Source organism: Anoplophora glabripennis, unplaced genomic scaffold (genome assembly GCF_000390285.2).
Source record: "Anoplophora glabripennis isolate ALB-LARVAE unplaced genomic scaffold, Agla_2.0 scaffold290, whole genome shotgun sequence".
In the NCBI taxonomy this organism is placed as follows: Eukaryota; Metazoa; Arthropoda; class Insecta; order Coleoptera; family Cerambycidae; genus Anoplophora; species Anoplophora glabripennis.
The window spans coordinates 80,328-96,277 of NW_019416372.1; the positions used below are offsets into that span (position 1 = coordinate 80,328).

The 15,950-nt window shown below is 31.7% G+C and overlaps 2 protein-coding genes across 2 annotated transcripts in view; both read left to right on the forward strand.

Annotated features, from left to right (window-relative positions):
* The first annotated feature begins 1,454 nt into the window (after positions 1-1,454).
* On the forward strand, positions 1,455-3,312 carry LOC108916025 (craniofacial development protein 1). Its single transcript, XM_018722213.2, has 3 exons — positions 1,455-1,868; positions 2,123-2,645; positions 3,169-3,312. Exons 1-3 carry the CDS (start codon positions 1,655-1,657, stop codon positions 3,275-3,277), a joined length of 846 nt encoding a protein of 281 aa, XP_018577729.1. The 5' UTR covers positions 1,455-1,654; the 3' UTR covers positions 3,278-3,312.
* A 2,334-nt stretch (positions 3,313-5,646) lies between these two features.
* LOC108916032 (breast cancer anti-estrogen resistance protein 1) overlaps positions 5,647-15,950 on the forward strand; it is a 43,430-nt gene continuing 33,126 nt past the window's right edge. Inside the window, exon 1 of the mRNA XM_018722221.1 lies at positions 5,647-5,822. Coding sequence (XP_018577737.1) covers positions 5,793-5,822 — 30 coding nt within the window. The 5' untranslated portion in view covers positions 5,647-5,792. The remainder of the gene's footprint in view (positions 5,823-15,950) is intronic.

Here is a 15,950-nt window from a genome sequence, read left to right on the forward strand (position 1 = left end):
TGTTTTGTTCAAGGGGGGTATTTTAAGGTACTTTACTTTTGATTGGCTGCTTATTCGGGCATGCTCGACATTATTTGTTTACATCATAGATTCATAGAAAATATATTCTAATTAATGACTTATCTATTTGTCTTGAGTTTTACTTACAAATTTTGTTGTGTTTTATAAATGTTTTGAGTGTGTGAAGTGATTTTGTGACAGTTATTAATACCATATTATAATTAATAACTATGGGAAAGAGGATCGGCCATATTGTTTTCATACGTTAAGTTTTGTACATGGGCGTAGATTCTTTTAGGTGTAACGCACCTTGGGAATACTATTGAACAATAATATAATTTATTTACGATACTAAATGATCTGTTTAATGAGCATCCAATACAATTAGTAAAACTAATTTTAAAAAATTATTTCAAGATTAGAGTGCATCACGAGACATTTAAGTTAAAAGATAATGTACAAAACAGAGTCAGAAGCTTACTGACAAAAACAATTTTATTTAAAAATCAATAAACAAATTTTGTATTGATATTGTCACAGTATTAATTCCAATTAGAATTATTCAATACTGTAGGTACTAATATATTTATTTTATTTTGTTAATACTTTTATAATATACCTACAATAACTTATATACGTAGTTTATATCCTTTATTTTGTTATTTATTCATTACTTTATTTTAATAGTAGTTCTTAACAATTAATAAAAGTTTTATCTTAATAGGTATATTTTATGATTTATGACACTAATTTCCTTAAAAGCGAGATGTTGGAAGAGCACTGTAAACTTTAACTTTACATTACCATCAAATTTCAAAACTATAGTTACTCACATCAGTCTCAGAAACCGTCTGCTACAAAAAATGCTTTTTGAAAAACATATATTAATAAAAGTAGGGCGAGATACAGTACATATTTTAACATAATATACGAGTATACTATGTAAACTTAGATGTTCATAAATTAGTCATCAGTAAATAACTATACTAAAATAGTCAAATGAAGATTTAGTCATTCCGTAATTTCCCCCCATAACAAGAATTGTACACTATATTGTATGAGTGAATTAAATTTTTACAAAAACTGATTTTGCTACAGTTCCTAAACCCCATATTATTTGAAAAAATATATATATTTTTCTAACCACAGCCTTTATTATGTCAAGATGTACTGCTTTAAAATTAAGTTTGACTCAATTATTTCTTAAGATAAAACTTCTTGCATTTAATATTAAATTGTAATTAAAATCCCTAATGAACCAATCTAATGTACTACGCCGCTGGTGTATAGTACTAACGCCAAATGTTTACTCCCCGCCTCATCCCGCAGAGCTCCAAGTCTACGACTTTACGTATCAAAACAACCTCAATACTGTTAGATACCCCATGCCGTATCTAGTACTACAAGATCGATGGCTCTACCCTTCATTCTATGCTGTCAAATCATTTAATAATCTGTGGTTCTGTGATGCTAAAATGTGAGATTGAGGATAGTATTGTGCTATGGGTATTGTATTTTAATCAATTGAGAAAGAACTATCGTTCTCAGAAATTTTTCAAGCGAAATTTGTGTACATAAGCATTTTTCCAAAGTAATTTTAATAATCGAAATAAATATATGTCACATAACCTTCAACATCGTTGAAATCTGAAGTATGAATATTGATTTACCTGATGATAGTGATACCAGTGATGAAGATTATGTCCCCAGTACAAAAGAAGATGTACCATCAGAAGTTGATTCAGACGGAGAACCAGAGGAGTCTATATCGGATTCAGAAAATACTGAGAAAAGGGGCCAGAAAAGGAAGAAAAAGACGTCCAAAGTAAAAAACAAATTAAAGAATACCTCTCGACAATCAGACGCCAGTAGGTATTATTTTATTTTTATTTATTTTGTATCATAAGAATTAATTCCGGAGTACGCCTTTTTAAATTAAATTAAATAATTTTTACAACTCATTCAAAAATGCCCCTTTCCTTAAATTCTTAAGTATATCCATAGTTCAAGGAGACATCAATTCACATAATTTCTCATTGAATTTTTACACTGTCCATCTATATATTAAATTACAGCTACAAATATTTATGTTGTCAGTGTAATTTATTGCTAAAAATTACAGGTAAATCTAAAGATGATGAGCATAAACCAGAAGAAAAAGGTGATAAAAAGCAAAATGTAGACGATATTTGGGCAGATTTTATGAAAGACACTGGTTTCAGGCCAAAGAATAGTAAAACTGACACTAACTTAGGCAGTTCGAGTACTCGAGTAAATCAAGCAAATAACAGTAAAACAAACGATTCTTCAAGAAACATAGAGGAAAAACAATCAATACAAAAACCTGTCGAGAAAGTGAAGATCACACAAGTATTTGAATTTGCCGGGGAAGAAGTAAAAGTTGAGAAAGAAGTGGCTGCTAATTCGGCAGAAGCTCGTTTATTGAACAAGGTACCCGATACAGACCCCAAGACGAGCAGAGGGAGGAAAGGGGCGGGGCTCAGCGGTATAAGTGGCGTTTTGAGCCAGCTAGGTAAGAAACCTAAAATAAGTACTTTGGAGAAAAGTAAGTTGGATTGGGACAAATATAAGAAGGAGGAAAATATCGAGGAGGAACTGCAGACGTATAACAAGGGAAAAGATGGGTATGTAATTCATTTCCTTAGTTTTTTAAAATGTCTCGTAACTATTTCCGTTTTTGGACCGCCAAACGAAGTAAAGGTTTTTTTTCCCCATTAGATGTTCACAGATAAGCTAATAATTAATTATTACTAGTCAGAAAATAAATAATATTTGATTAATGGAAGAAACATACCTGTTGAAAGCATTACGTTAAATAATGCTAACTTTTAAAAGAAAATGTTCTTTTTTTTCAACTGTTTTGACAATTAGGGCTTAATTGTCATTGATACTTGATGCCTACTGTTGTAAAGCATTGTTTTGTACCTACTAGCAAACGACCTACTAGTATGTAGGCACTATATATATGTCTGTTCATTTGTTTTATTGGAAAAGCAACTTGATTTTAATATCAGTCGTTGTGTTTCGAGCAAGACAGAAGAACGGATCATTTTTAAAGCTCGACTAGCATCGCATTAGGGGAAATAAACTTTTTAACTAAACGTACGTTACGTAGACGTAAAAATATTTTGTGCCTTGTCGTTTTAGGTTTCTGGACAGACAGGACTTCCTGCAGAGGGCGGATCTGAGGAGGTTTGAGATCGAAAAGGACATACGTACGGTGGAACGAAATAAAAGATTTAACAGTACACTTTAATGATTTAACAAATATTATGTTATTATAACTCAGTATTTCGATGTATTTATTTTTTTACATTCCCAACATTGATTTTTATAATTTTTAAACCAATATTTATTTAAGCTCGCCTTGTGTTTTTATTAATTCTTCGAGATCACATTTTAAGAAAAAAGGTAAGAAAATGCTTAATAACAATAATAAAACTGGTGGGAGTTTGTACATTTTAATTTTATTGAATATTGAAGTAAAAATTAATGTTAATCGTACACTGTATTCCCGGCAATTACAAATAAAGAAATATCACGAGAAAAATTTTCATATCAATAAAAATTACATTCAGTGTTCTTTTATAAAATTGAATGTTTAATACAAAGGTGAGTCTATACAGAAAATATGCAATTTTAACAGTAGTGTTGCAAGTACAACTGTTTTGTTGCTTCGTCATCAAATTTTGTCCACTGACGTGTAAACACATTTGGGCCCGTCTTACCCAGCTCCTATGTCTTGCTTCACCATAAATTAAAACGATATCCATCAACTCCGAGTGGCTATCCACGTAAGCCACTTTGAAACTTGAAAAACTAATGTAAACACTATCGCAAAAATGTTAATAATAAAATCGGACTTGCCCGAGGCCACGTGAATAGAGAGCGAATTGTGTACAGCACACAACGCGACTGTCGCTAGAGGTTACAGTAGCCAAGCAATGTAAGGGTTTCAAGTACTACAACTTCAATAATTTTCTTTTTGTCGGAAACAGAATTTTACAAAAAAATTTTTTATGATATCGACTCCATTTTTCATGACTTCTATTCCGAAATTGTTTTGGATAATATGAATCACGTTTCGATATGGATAAAAGAAAAAAATTATGTCAAACTTTGTCACTCGTTGATATGGGTCACTACACGAAAATAAAATGAAAATGTTTCACTCGAGCTATGTAACGTATTAAACGTTTCTCTGAAAGGATTTTGTTTGGTTGGACTTTCTATCAGTGTAAAAAACACGACTAAAATTCACCTTTCATTGATGCATGTAGCTCACAGACTTGCAAATACAAGCATTTATTGGCCCTTTAAAAAAACTAACGACTCATTTTTGACAGAACAACAGCCCAGGCATAGTAAAAGAAATACAAGGAAAATGAGACGTTTTTAAGTTTATTTTGATATACAGAACAGTTAAATTATTATTAAATTTCTTAGTGACGCTACTGATTATACACACAAACGTCAAACTACGTTTTGTAATGGTAGAATTATAGTTCTTCAAAAGAGATCATTGTTTAAATACATACACAATATTTAAACAAAGGTATATTTCAGTCGATTGTATACAAAAATTGTAAACTTGTGTTATTTAAATCAATTTTTCTAGTAAGTCGGTCGTCTGGGCCCATCTCCCAACTACGATCACCCAACAATGTTATAAAACGGAGATAGTACAGCAGTGTATTAGAGGTTGCCTATTAAATAACTAGAACCCATAAATGAAAATCATTTCCGTCATTTTCATTTCTGAAGTGGCATCTTTTGGGACGAAAACAACAAAAAACTAAACAGATTTTTTTTTAACTGGACATAAAGCCCAAAGGCTTGGATATACGAGCGTTTATTGGCTGCTGATAGAGTTAACTCATTAACAGAGCAGCCAATAGCGGTCCGTTTTTGAATCTGCAAGGCCGTAAATTTCCTACACAGCTAATATGAGCTGTCAAATTATTTGTACAGTAAAGTTACAGCATAAAAAATGTATTCGACTCACTCGTATATCGAAAAGATTGTTAAAAACTCTCTTTTTTTTGTTTTATTTCATATTACGGAACCTATAAACCATCAGAAATCTCTAACTGGGCGAAGTCCATGTTTTTAACTATTTTTGGAAAAAATCTTTTGGTATCATAGACTACCATTGGCGCAGTTCGTACAATATATAGTTTTTAATATCAAAAACATAAGAACAATTTTGATTAGTAGGTATTGCTGATTTTTCAATAAATTCAGAATGCATTTAGTTGTTAAAAGTATGTTTATAGTTTATTAATTGAATTATTTCAACCATAGACAACCATTTCAATTGTATATTTTTCTAATCTAATATCTAGCAATCCAAGTCTTTTACTGCTTGTTTTTAGCTAAAAGAACGCTCAATACCTATTATGAATTTGTCTATTTTCTGTAAAAATCAATTTTTCCGAACCAGAACCAACACAGCGCTGAATTTCAGTCCGGCGAATCTTGATTCTTGCTAAAGATGCTGTGTGCTGGACCACCGTCCATGGAGGGGAAAACGGAGTGAAACAATGTAATACTACCAACCGAACAGATACCGTTTATCGCCGCGATCTACTTGGACGATTGTACTCCCAGTGTCGCCGACTGAGCGGATGAATCATTTCGGTTTAGTTGGTTCGTAGCTATAGAAGAGGGTGGTGATGTGTTTGGAATTCGTTTTGTTTTTTTAATGTTTTTGTGTGACATGTTTCTGTTATGCCAGTTTTGAGTTGATGTTGGTTCGTTTTTAGTTCGTCATGCCTCAACCTACGGATGCTTCTACCCAGGTAGGCCACTGAATATTATGAATTGGAGTGAATAGGTGCGTTATTGAATGGTGGTGTGCGAGAATGACACGAAATGCTACATTTTGTACCTATATCGTTTCAATTTTGCAACATTTGTTTTTTTTTTCACTCACCGTAACGTAATAACTTACAAGTGCAACTGTTAAAGAACGTATGCAAGCATTAATTATAATATTATTTGCATTTACACTACAAATTTAATTAATAAATAATAAACAGTATTCGCAAGTTTGTAAAATATACTTTTTCACAATGTTTATTGAACGTTTTGTTAACAGTTTCTATGAAATGATTGCCGGTTTGTTATGAATAAAATTAATATCCCCAATTTATCGGTTTGACGGAGACTGATCGATTTCATTTGTCGCGTGCTTCCTACACCTTTCCCAGTCGTACCTTTAATTTATCATCATCCACTGATTGAATTGGTGCGGTGACGATATATTCACGTTTGGTTATATATGGCTGACGTCAAGGAGCTTACACCTTTGTTAATAAATAAAATTGATAGTACCAGATTAAATACTTTATATGTTGGAAAAATAGTCCGTGCTCGTAGGTACATGCATTGTTACTAAATAATTAAATTTTGGTTAGGTACTGCACACTCTAGATGAGTGTGTCAAAAATACAAGTAAAAATATGATACCTACTCTTAATAATAAATAATAATTGTAAGATTAGATAGGTACGCTAAGCGCGTTTTGTTTATAATTCTCGTTTTCTCGAGGTCAAAGTATAACCTTTAAATGTTTTGCATGTTGTTATTTTATACCTATTTGGTATAAGTAGTAGTGTAATGAAATCTACGAGTTTAGATATGACCAGTATATGTGTCTCATTCTTCTCTGGTTAGAACGGAGGTTTTTATTGAAATATAGCAGGCTAGTTATTGCGACAGGTATATTAATTTATTTTAGTCTCGATTTGAGCCATCAGTGCCCATTATTTTGCACTGTTTTGCTCGTTTTCCCACTTCTGGTATTTTCTACGCAACGAAATGTCGTAGACGATTTAGAAACTCGTATTCGTAGTTTGGTATTTCTACGCGTTGAAATGTCGTAGGTTCAACAAAATTATCGTCTTGCTAAAAACACTGGCTTTTGCAGTCACACGAAGAACGCGCCATCTACGGCGCAACAAAGACGCATCTGGTTTCCTTTTTGAAAACTAAACAAGACATATTAGAAGTCAGCAATTCCTCCAACGACTCCGATACCGGCGTGTGAGTCACCGCGAAATATCTGCAATCGTGACAACACTCGCCTTTATAGTCTTTCATCCTTTTCTTTCTGCGATAAGGCTATTCATCGAGCGCTTCGAAAAAATTTTCGACCGGCCGGCGCTACGACGCCTTATCGGTAGACTTCTTCGAATAATCGATTATTTATATGTACGCGTAATTAAAAACCGCGAATGACCTTTCCTTTTTAGCTCAACTATTTCCCTCGGCACTCGTATCGCGTTTATTAATGTACAGGCGTCGAGATTCTTGACTCGTCTCCATCCATTGATCATTGAATATGCGGATACACTTTTAACCCTGGTTTCAGTATTTTTCGAAATGGAAAAACGTTTAAGAATGAAAGGATAAAAATGGGACGTAAGTTTTATAATTATAAGTATGTAGGTATTCTTTTTCTTCAGATATTCAGAAATGTCTTTCAAGGATAGTCACTTTTTCCAAGATTATTTTTTTAGGATTATACAGGGTGATTTTTTTTTACATATTTTTTTTTACTGAATCATATTGTTACCTTAATTTTGGAATGGGACACATGGTTACTTGGAAGATTTCAAAATCTATGTCTACGTGACAATCAAGTCAACTATACGAGTACAGTAGTAAAAAAATCATAATTTATCTGTGGATTACAGTACGTTTGATAAGATTTCCATTATTCGAACAATTTTAATCTTATTTATCCTTTCTTAAAATGTTTCCCAAGTGGGGTGTGGTCTCCAATAGATGGTTTCGTAGTTTGTGGTTCATTTCGATAGCCCTTCTAAAAACCTATTAGATTTTATTGAGTCCCTGAATACTTAATAATGGAAAAGAATCTTGATGTAAATAAGATAAGCCCAGGTATAAAATAATCCCACAAAAGATTTTTTTACGTGTGATCTGAAGCGTAAAACGCGTTTGTGTTTAGACATTTGTTGAACCACTTAGTAGTTGATATATGCCCGTCAAAAAAATTGTGTTTCTGTTCGGTCATCAAACAACGAACAGATTTTTCAGTCAAAATTTCATGGCGTGACCCAAAAAGTTCTGTTATTTTCTGATCAGACCTGGTACTTGTTGTACTTGTTGTACTTGTTTGTTTGTTTGTTGTACTTGTTGTACTTGTTGTACTTGTTTTGTTGCAGATTTTATTATTGTAGAACTGAATTTATATTTATGTATGTCTTTGTGTTATGAAACATTGAATTATTATGAAATTATTGCTATAAACGCAAACTTGGTTGTGTTTTTTTTCCTGGTACACTGTAACATCATAGAGATACCGTTTCTTGTATTAGGTAAGTGGACAAGGCAAATAAGAATATTTATATTGAGATAATGGTATTGGGAACTACCACTTACCTGTGCATTTGCATAAGGCATTTTTTGTGTAGTCGTAAAATGTACGGTATAAGTCAAAATGTGATTGTGTATTTTGTATTTGTAAACACAACACGCGCAATGTTTTTTTCTTTGATAAATATAAATAATGTAGTTATGAAATCTCGTATTTACATAAAAAAACCTTTTTGTGACACGCTCTGTAAGTATTTACAACAAAATAAAATGTTAAATTTAATCATATCGTGATTAAATTGGCCTTCATTAAAAAAATTTAATGAATCACTGACGTGGTGTACGGTAGTGCCATTCACGATTTCATTGGAATGTATTAGATTTTTAAGGTTTATTCGGAATTGGCGATTGATAATGCCTATATTTATAACAGTTCCAAACATGGAATGTGTGTAATGTATGTATATTTTCATCATAAGAATAGCCTTAAACAGTTTCCTTAGTGTGTTTTATCTATTCTAGCTTTAAAACCACTAAATTCGATACCAAACTAATAAAGACATAAAGTTATGATGAAATCGAGGAAGGATGGAACGAATCCGTCGTGGTTTTATGATATTAGCTAAGAATTTGTGGCGAGTTTACGTAGGTGGATTATTTTATCACCAATAAACAAACGTATTTTATTTCGAACTATAGGTATGCTTAGCACTTCAAACCGGGATTGTTTTTTAAATATACAGAGTGTTCCGCATAAGAATTCCGAATAAATAAATAAATAAATAAATAAATAAATAAGAACCGACACAGGGCAGGTGTATGTAGGGATGTTCAAAATATTGTAATTTAACCAAACTTACCTATATACAGAGTTGCACCACCAAAGTAGGGCCCTAAATTTCGAAAAAAATTAATATCTGCAACACTTTACCGCAGAAGAACCAAATTAGGTACATGATTTAGGTTTATTACTGGTCTTCTTTGACTGTGATTTAAAGTTAATTGGAGCACTACAAAGTGTTCATTGGGGATGACTCGCCCCTAAAATTGTACCGAACTTTTTTTCATTGATCGAATGGAAAAATAGTAATTTTAATTCACAGCAGAATTTAATTTAAAATTCAATCTTCAATTTGCTTTTTTTTACTCTACCTTTTTACGCCAAGGTAAATTCGCATTTCGAAAATCACCTAAACATTTACGATTCTTTTTATCTTCTAATTTTTGTGACTGGTATTATTGTTCTCGATACCTTTGAACTTTGGTTTTGCACTATTGAATTTTATATCTCAACTTGATCGATTACAAAAACACAAGTGATAGCTGAGATATTGTTTTCTCGACCAGAATACCAGCTCGTTATAGATACTTAAAACCTTTTCTAATATTATCGATTGAAGAATATTGAGGAAAAAAGTTTTAGAATACAATTTTGCACAATATACTGCAAGTTAAAAATGTTCAAATTTATTACCGATGTTGCAAAATAGCAATAATTGATGGAAAAAAAAGGCAAAATAATCACGTTTTTTGGATAATTTTTTCTAATATTTTAATTGTTCCTAGGGCATTTTAATTTTGGTAAAAAAACTTGAGAGTATAATAAAACAACGCACCAAATTTAATTAAAATCGGTTCATTATTATGGCAAAAAAAAATTTTTGAAAATTTTATTCGAATTTTCAAAATGTTGCACAGCTTCAAATAAAGCACCTAGATACTTGAATTTTTTTTCACATAATAAAGACCGCTCACCCTTTCAAATGGTTTTTGAGAAATTGAAGTCGGTTGATTACGAAGGCCACAGTTAATTTGTAAAGGTAACACTTTTTTTTATTTTTAAACAATTAGATTACATTTATCAATTTGCAATTTAGTTTTTTTTCAAATAATATAATTTTAAAGTACTATTTTTTCTTAATTTTATATTAAAAAAAAATAAATTTCCAAATTAAAAATAAATTTATTTGTTTAGCCAAAAATTATTTAAATAATTGTAATAATTATAACTAAATACATTCATATTCAGAGTGTTGAAATATATACGTAAATAAATTTTTTAATTGAAAAAATGCAATAGCTTAATATGGTAAAATGTACAGTATATTTATGCCTAAGTAATAAACTTTGTTTATAACAAAATATGTGCAAATTAGACAGTTGGCATTACGATATTCGAATTCCTTGGCTCGCGAGACATCGGATTAAAAAAAAAATCGAAATTGGTCCATTAGAGATAATGCAATTTTTTTCGTATCTTCGCATTTTGAACCTCCGAATTCAGTCTGAGCGAAAGCCCCCTCCCCCACTTTTCTTGTTTTGAGTCACTTTTCGCGCGTGCGAGCGACAGTTTTTCCGCTGATTTATCTATGTTGACGATAACTTATAGATATGAAAATTTTTTCCATCTTAGAACTCGGAAAGACGAAGCCACTGGATCAAAGATTATTTCTAAATTGTTTAAAAATACCGATAAACTTTGACCGCTTATATCTCGAGAACCAATAAACAGAATTTAACTTTAAAAAAAAGAAGCGTCTTTCCGTGTACTTTAAAATTATAATTTTTGAAAAAAACTAAATTGCAATTTGATAAATGTGATCTAATTGTTTAAAAATTTCAATTTTTCAAAAATCTTTTGAAAGGTTGAGCGGTCTTTTCTATGTGAAAAAATTTGCAAGTATCTAGATGCTTTATTTGAGGCTGTGCAACATTTTGAAAATTCGAAAAAAAATTTTCAAAATATATTTAAAAAAATTATTTTGCGAAAACTATCTAACCGATTTTAATGAAATTTGGTGTGTTGTTTTATTATACTCTAAAGTTTTTTTTACCAAAATTACAATGCCCTCAGAGCAATTAAAATATTTTTAAAAAAGTATTCAAAAAACTTGATTATTTTGCCTTTTTTGTCAGCAATTATTGCTATTTTACAACATAGGTAATAAATTTAACCATTTTTAACTTGCAGTATATTGTGCAAAATTCAATTCTAAAACATTTTTTCCTCTTCAATATTATTCCAAAATGCATATGTTCCAAGATACAAGTAAAAAACTCAGATAAAATAGGTATTTTTTTAATTTTCTAAACATTTTTGCAATTTTGAAAATGTTCCGGACCTCGCCCATATCTACACTTTTATTATGTGAGTTGTACATCCATAAAGTGGGATATTTCGACAGATCCGCCCTGGTCTATTAAATAATATATCAACATGACGGCATAGCCTACCATAAATCTGGTCCGATTTACACCAAATACGCGATAACTCGATTTATCTTGATTTCGTGTGCACCCGTCTGACGTTAAAGGATCCAACGTGGCGACGCATCCTGAAGACTACCGAAAAATAAAATTTGATAGCTTCCACGTTTAGGATTGTCGCTTGCGGCTTCTTTGTAGAAGCAGGGGGCGGTCTAGCAATGATTTTCGCTTTGAACGACAGTAAACTCGGCTACAAATCATCGTACCAAGCTCTTGAGTAGCTCAAATTGAAGAGGATGAATCAAACTAAAAATTATTAAAGCCCATGGACCTTTTGAAAGGAAAATAATAATTTTTCTCCTTAAATATTCAAACGAAAATATAACACAAATACTTCATCGCTTTTACGTTGTTCCTATACCCATTTTTCCTGTGCAGAGTACGGCTTTGACTAGTTTTAATGTTTTCGACCTTGGCCACCGGCGTTTGATAAAAAACCCATGCATTTAAAGTGGCTTTGCCTATAAAAGATACTGCTACCGAGGTATTTACAGACCAATTTGTAGCCGTTTATCCTCGTTACTCCCTTTAAGTGCGTTTTTATTGTAAACACCACGCACTGCGAGGTCCTGTTTATGTTTGTGAGAAAATAAACACCTATTTTTTGCCACGTATTTATAGGCTTTCGGCAAGTGAAAGGTTCTAATCGTATAAAGGATGTGTGGGACCGATAAAATGATACCAATCTTCCCCAGGAACTCGCATGAGTAAATGTCTCAATATTCCAGTCACAGGTGAAGCGTACTACCACCGCGATTCCATCAAAGCTGCTTTCTGCCGACGAGCTCTCTGATGACTTAACAATTAGATGGTGTTTTGTTGTTATTGTGCTGTATCTACCAGTGCCCGACACTTTTATATTCGTTATCCGCGTGAATGAATCGTCTTGAGGCATAAATACTCTCGGAAATGTTATTTGTATCGAGCAATTCATGTTTTTTGTGAAGTCAATGTGAATAAACCGCCATTTTTCATTTGAATTCATCATAGTTCACTAAAAATATTGATTAAATACACGTAAAAGGTACTTTAAGGAAAAACACCGACTGTGAAAATAACAAATCGACGCGAATATGTCTGGGCTACCCTGTACTTCCATACAGGCTTGTAGGCGAGTAAATGAAACAAAAATCTACAGCATGAAACTTTTTTATTTTTTAGTGTTTTTTTATGATAATTTATATATTTTTTTATATTTTCGGTGTGGTCAGTCATTTGTTATAAACAAAAAAGTTGTTAGAAAAAATTACTCGCCGAATGACTTTTTATTGTAAAATGGACCAAAATAAACACTTTGTTCTTTGACAAAAATTCGAAAAACACTTCGTTTCCGAGATATATACAATTTAATGTGAAAAAGTGACGAAATCGACAAACTATCGGAATTTTTTTCTCAAAAACTACTGAACAGATTTTAATTCTAAAAAAAGCATAATAATCGGCAGATTTTCTACTTTAAGATGTATTTTTTTGGTATGGGTCAATCATTTTATTGAAGGTCTAAAGCCAGTAAAAAAAAGTCTTAAAAGAAAATTATGATAACACTTCAAATTTAAATTTTCTTTTGACAATATCTTGGATTAGATTATATTTACAATAAACATTATTATGATTTTTTTAATATGTTAACAGTACAAATGTTCAAAAGATCATTTTGTTTGGTTTTGCAGCCGGAGTAAGGATTTTGCAAGTAATTATTAAAATTTAAATATTCGATTTTTGGTTTTATAAATGGCTAAAATTGACTTGAAAGTTATACCAAGTCTAAACTAAATAAGCTTTTTAAATCGTAAAATTAACCTAATAATAATAATTGACCTAGCGGTCTCGAAAAATAAAAAAGGTATCGGATAATTTATTGTATAGGATAATATTTTATTTTTATTTTATAAAAATATTAAGAGCAATATAAGTATATTAATTTATTTTTTATTTAATTTTTAAATAAGTTTTTCGTTATTTTCGACAAATTCTTGAGTTGAAATAAGCGTTTCATCATCATGATTTTCTTTAAAATATTTTTTTACTCGCTTTACACCTTCAATAAAATAATTGACCTATACCAAAAAAATATATCTTAAAGTAGAAGATTTGCCGATTATTATGCTTATTTTAGAATTAAACTCTGTTCGGTAGTTTCTGAGAAAAAAAATCCGAAAGTTTGTCGATTTCGTCACTTTTTTCACATTAAATTGTAAATATCTCGGAAACGAAACATTTTTCGAATTTTTGTCAAAGACAAAGAGTGTTTATTTTATTTATTTTATAATAAACTGTTTTCAAAGCCATTCGGCGAGTAATTTTTTACAACTTTTTTGTTTATGACAACGTCGAAATATATAAAAAAAATATGTAAATTATCAGAAAAATACACTTTATAAAATAAAAAAAGTTGCATGCTGTAGGTTTTTGTTTTAAAAATTCAGTCGGTTACCTTCATTTAGAAGCATTTTTAGGGGTGAACCGCTCGCCTATTACTCATTCTGAATTTATTAGATAATTTATATTTTACAAGATGTTGACTTCCTTTTCCCTGGCGGTTTGTAATTTGCAATTATTACCAAGCGAATATAACACTTGATATAGTTTTAACGGTAAGTCTGTTTGAAGTAATTACTGCCCTATTCAATTTCAGGGGTCATTAACTCCTCGGTTGTTTTTATGAAATTAATATGGAAGTGCATATGGCGCACGATAATAAAGGGCGTGTTTTAATGTGTAGTATATTAACGCTATTTGTGGAAGAACTAGAGGTACTGACAACAAAGCATTAAAATGTTTTTATCGCTACATTGTATTCGTTAAATTTTGATCGACTCTCATTAGACAAGTTTGATGGGGTTGTGAACATTTGAGTCTGCTTTTAATGAGGTTTTTATCTAATTTAATTTAAATTTGATAGTATCGATGTATAGAAAGGGCGATACTAGATAAACAGGCATTAGTTTTGAGTCCATTTATTTATCTAAAACTGTCGTTACAACTCGCCAGATTATTTTAAAGTCGAGGAATAGTTTGAAGAAGAAAATATTCTCAGCACTTTTTGTAATTGTTTTAACCCTAACATAGGGCTTTTACATTTAATTGTTGTTAATTACTAACTACAAATAGAAAAGTGAAATTGGCTGCATGTTAGAACAAGATATTAAATGTTTTTGTCCCCGATTTCTAAGCCACGATATTAATTTCTGTAGCAAAAAGAACAATTAATAGTTTTACTAACAGTTTCAAGAACTTGACAACATTTTAATTGCTTACATAGATTATAAAATGTGAAGCAGTTAATGGCATTACAATTTCTAACACCAACAAAAAATTGTTGGGTTGCTATACATATTTAGTACCTACTAAAGAAATATTAACTGTCTACCATGTAAATACTGATGTTGATAAACTTAAACTATTTTCTAGTTTAAATTTGTAGTTGTGTCAAAAGGTTTTAACAAAAAATCGATTTTTTTGTAAATTGCCTTGAAGAAATGACATACAAGAGTAGAGTCACAAAAGTATTGTTCTCATCTTCCAGCAAAATAGTCAACTACTTGCTTTCGGCGGCAAGTAGAAGAAAAGTAGTTCTAAAAATCATTAACGTCGATGCTAATGGCTGAAATATGTTATCCACTTGTTGATACGTCATAGGAGCATAAAAAACCGACGAAGATAAATTATGGTGACATAAGAAAGACGTGAAAACATGTCTAGACATCCAGACGTTCTAGTGCGCTTTGAACGACTCGAGCAAATATCTTTGAGCATATCGCACCGATATCGAGTTACAGCGTCAGACGGTACCCCCAAGAACCTTTACATGTGTGGTCAAGCGGTGGTCACCACCCCTCGCAGGGCTTCTTTAAACCCCCGGGCGATTGATTCCAGTCGGTTGTTGTAAAAAGGGGCAACTTGTAACGCCCTTAAGTGGTGGTATATCTGCGCTAATGGACTGCGCATGTCGCGGTCCCAAAATTCAAGATTCCTCGGCATATACAGAAGGTCCCGTAAATAATCTTCAAGCAATAATGGCCTGTTTCCGCTTTGGCCCTTTTTATATGCGCTCTTGTGATCTGGTGGCTTAAAATCACTTTATGAATTAAGTTTTTTTGGAGGAAAATATGATTTCCGTATCATACTTAAAAAAAACATAGTTTTGACTGGTTCCGTTGATGCGAGGGTTTTTTAATTACTTTTAAAATATCTCCAATTTTCAGTTTAAGAATTTAAGATCGTCTTTGAAGATCCGCATTTAAATTATTACGTGGTGCCCTCTTCCATGAGAAACCTCGCCCTCGAATAGATTAGTTGGCCGGCTTCCATATTTCTGG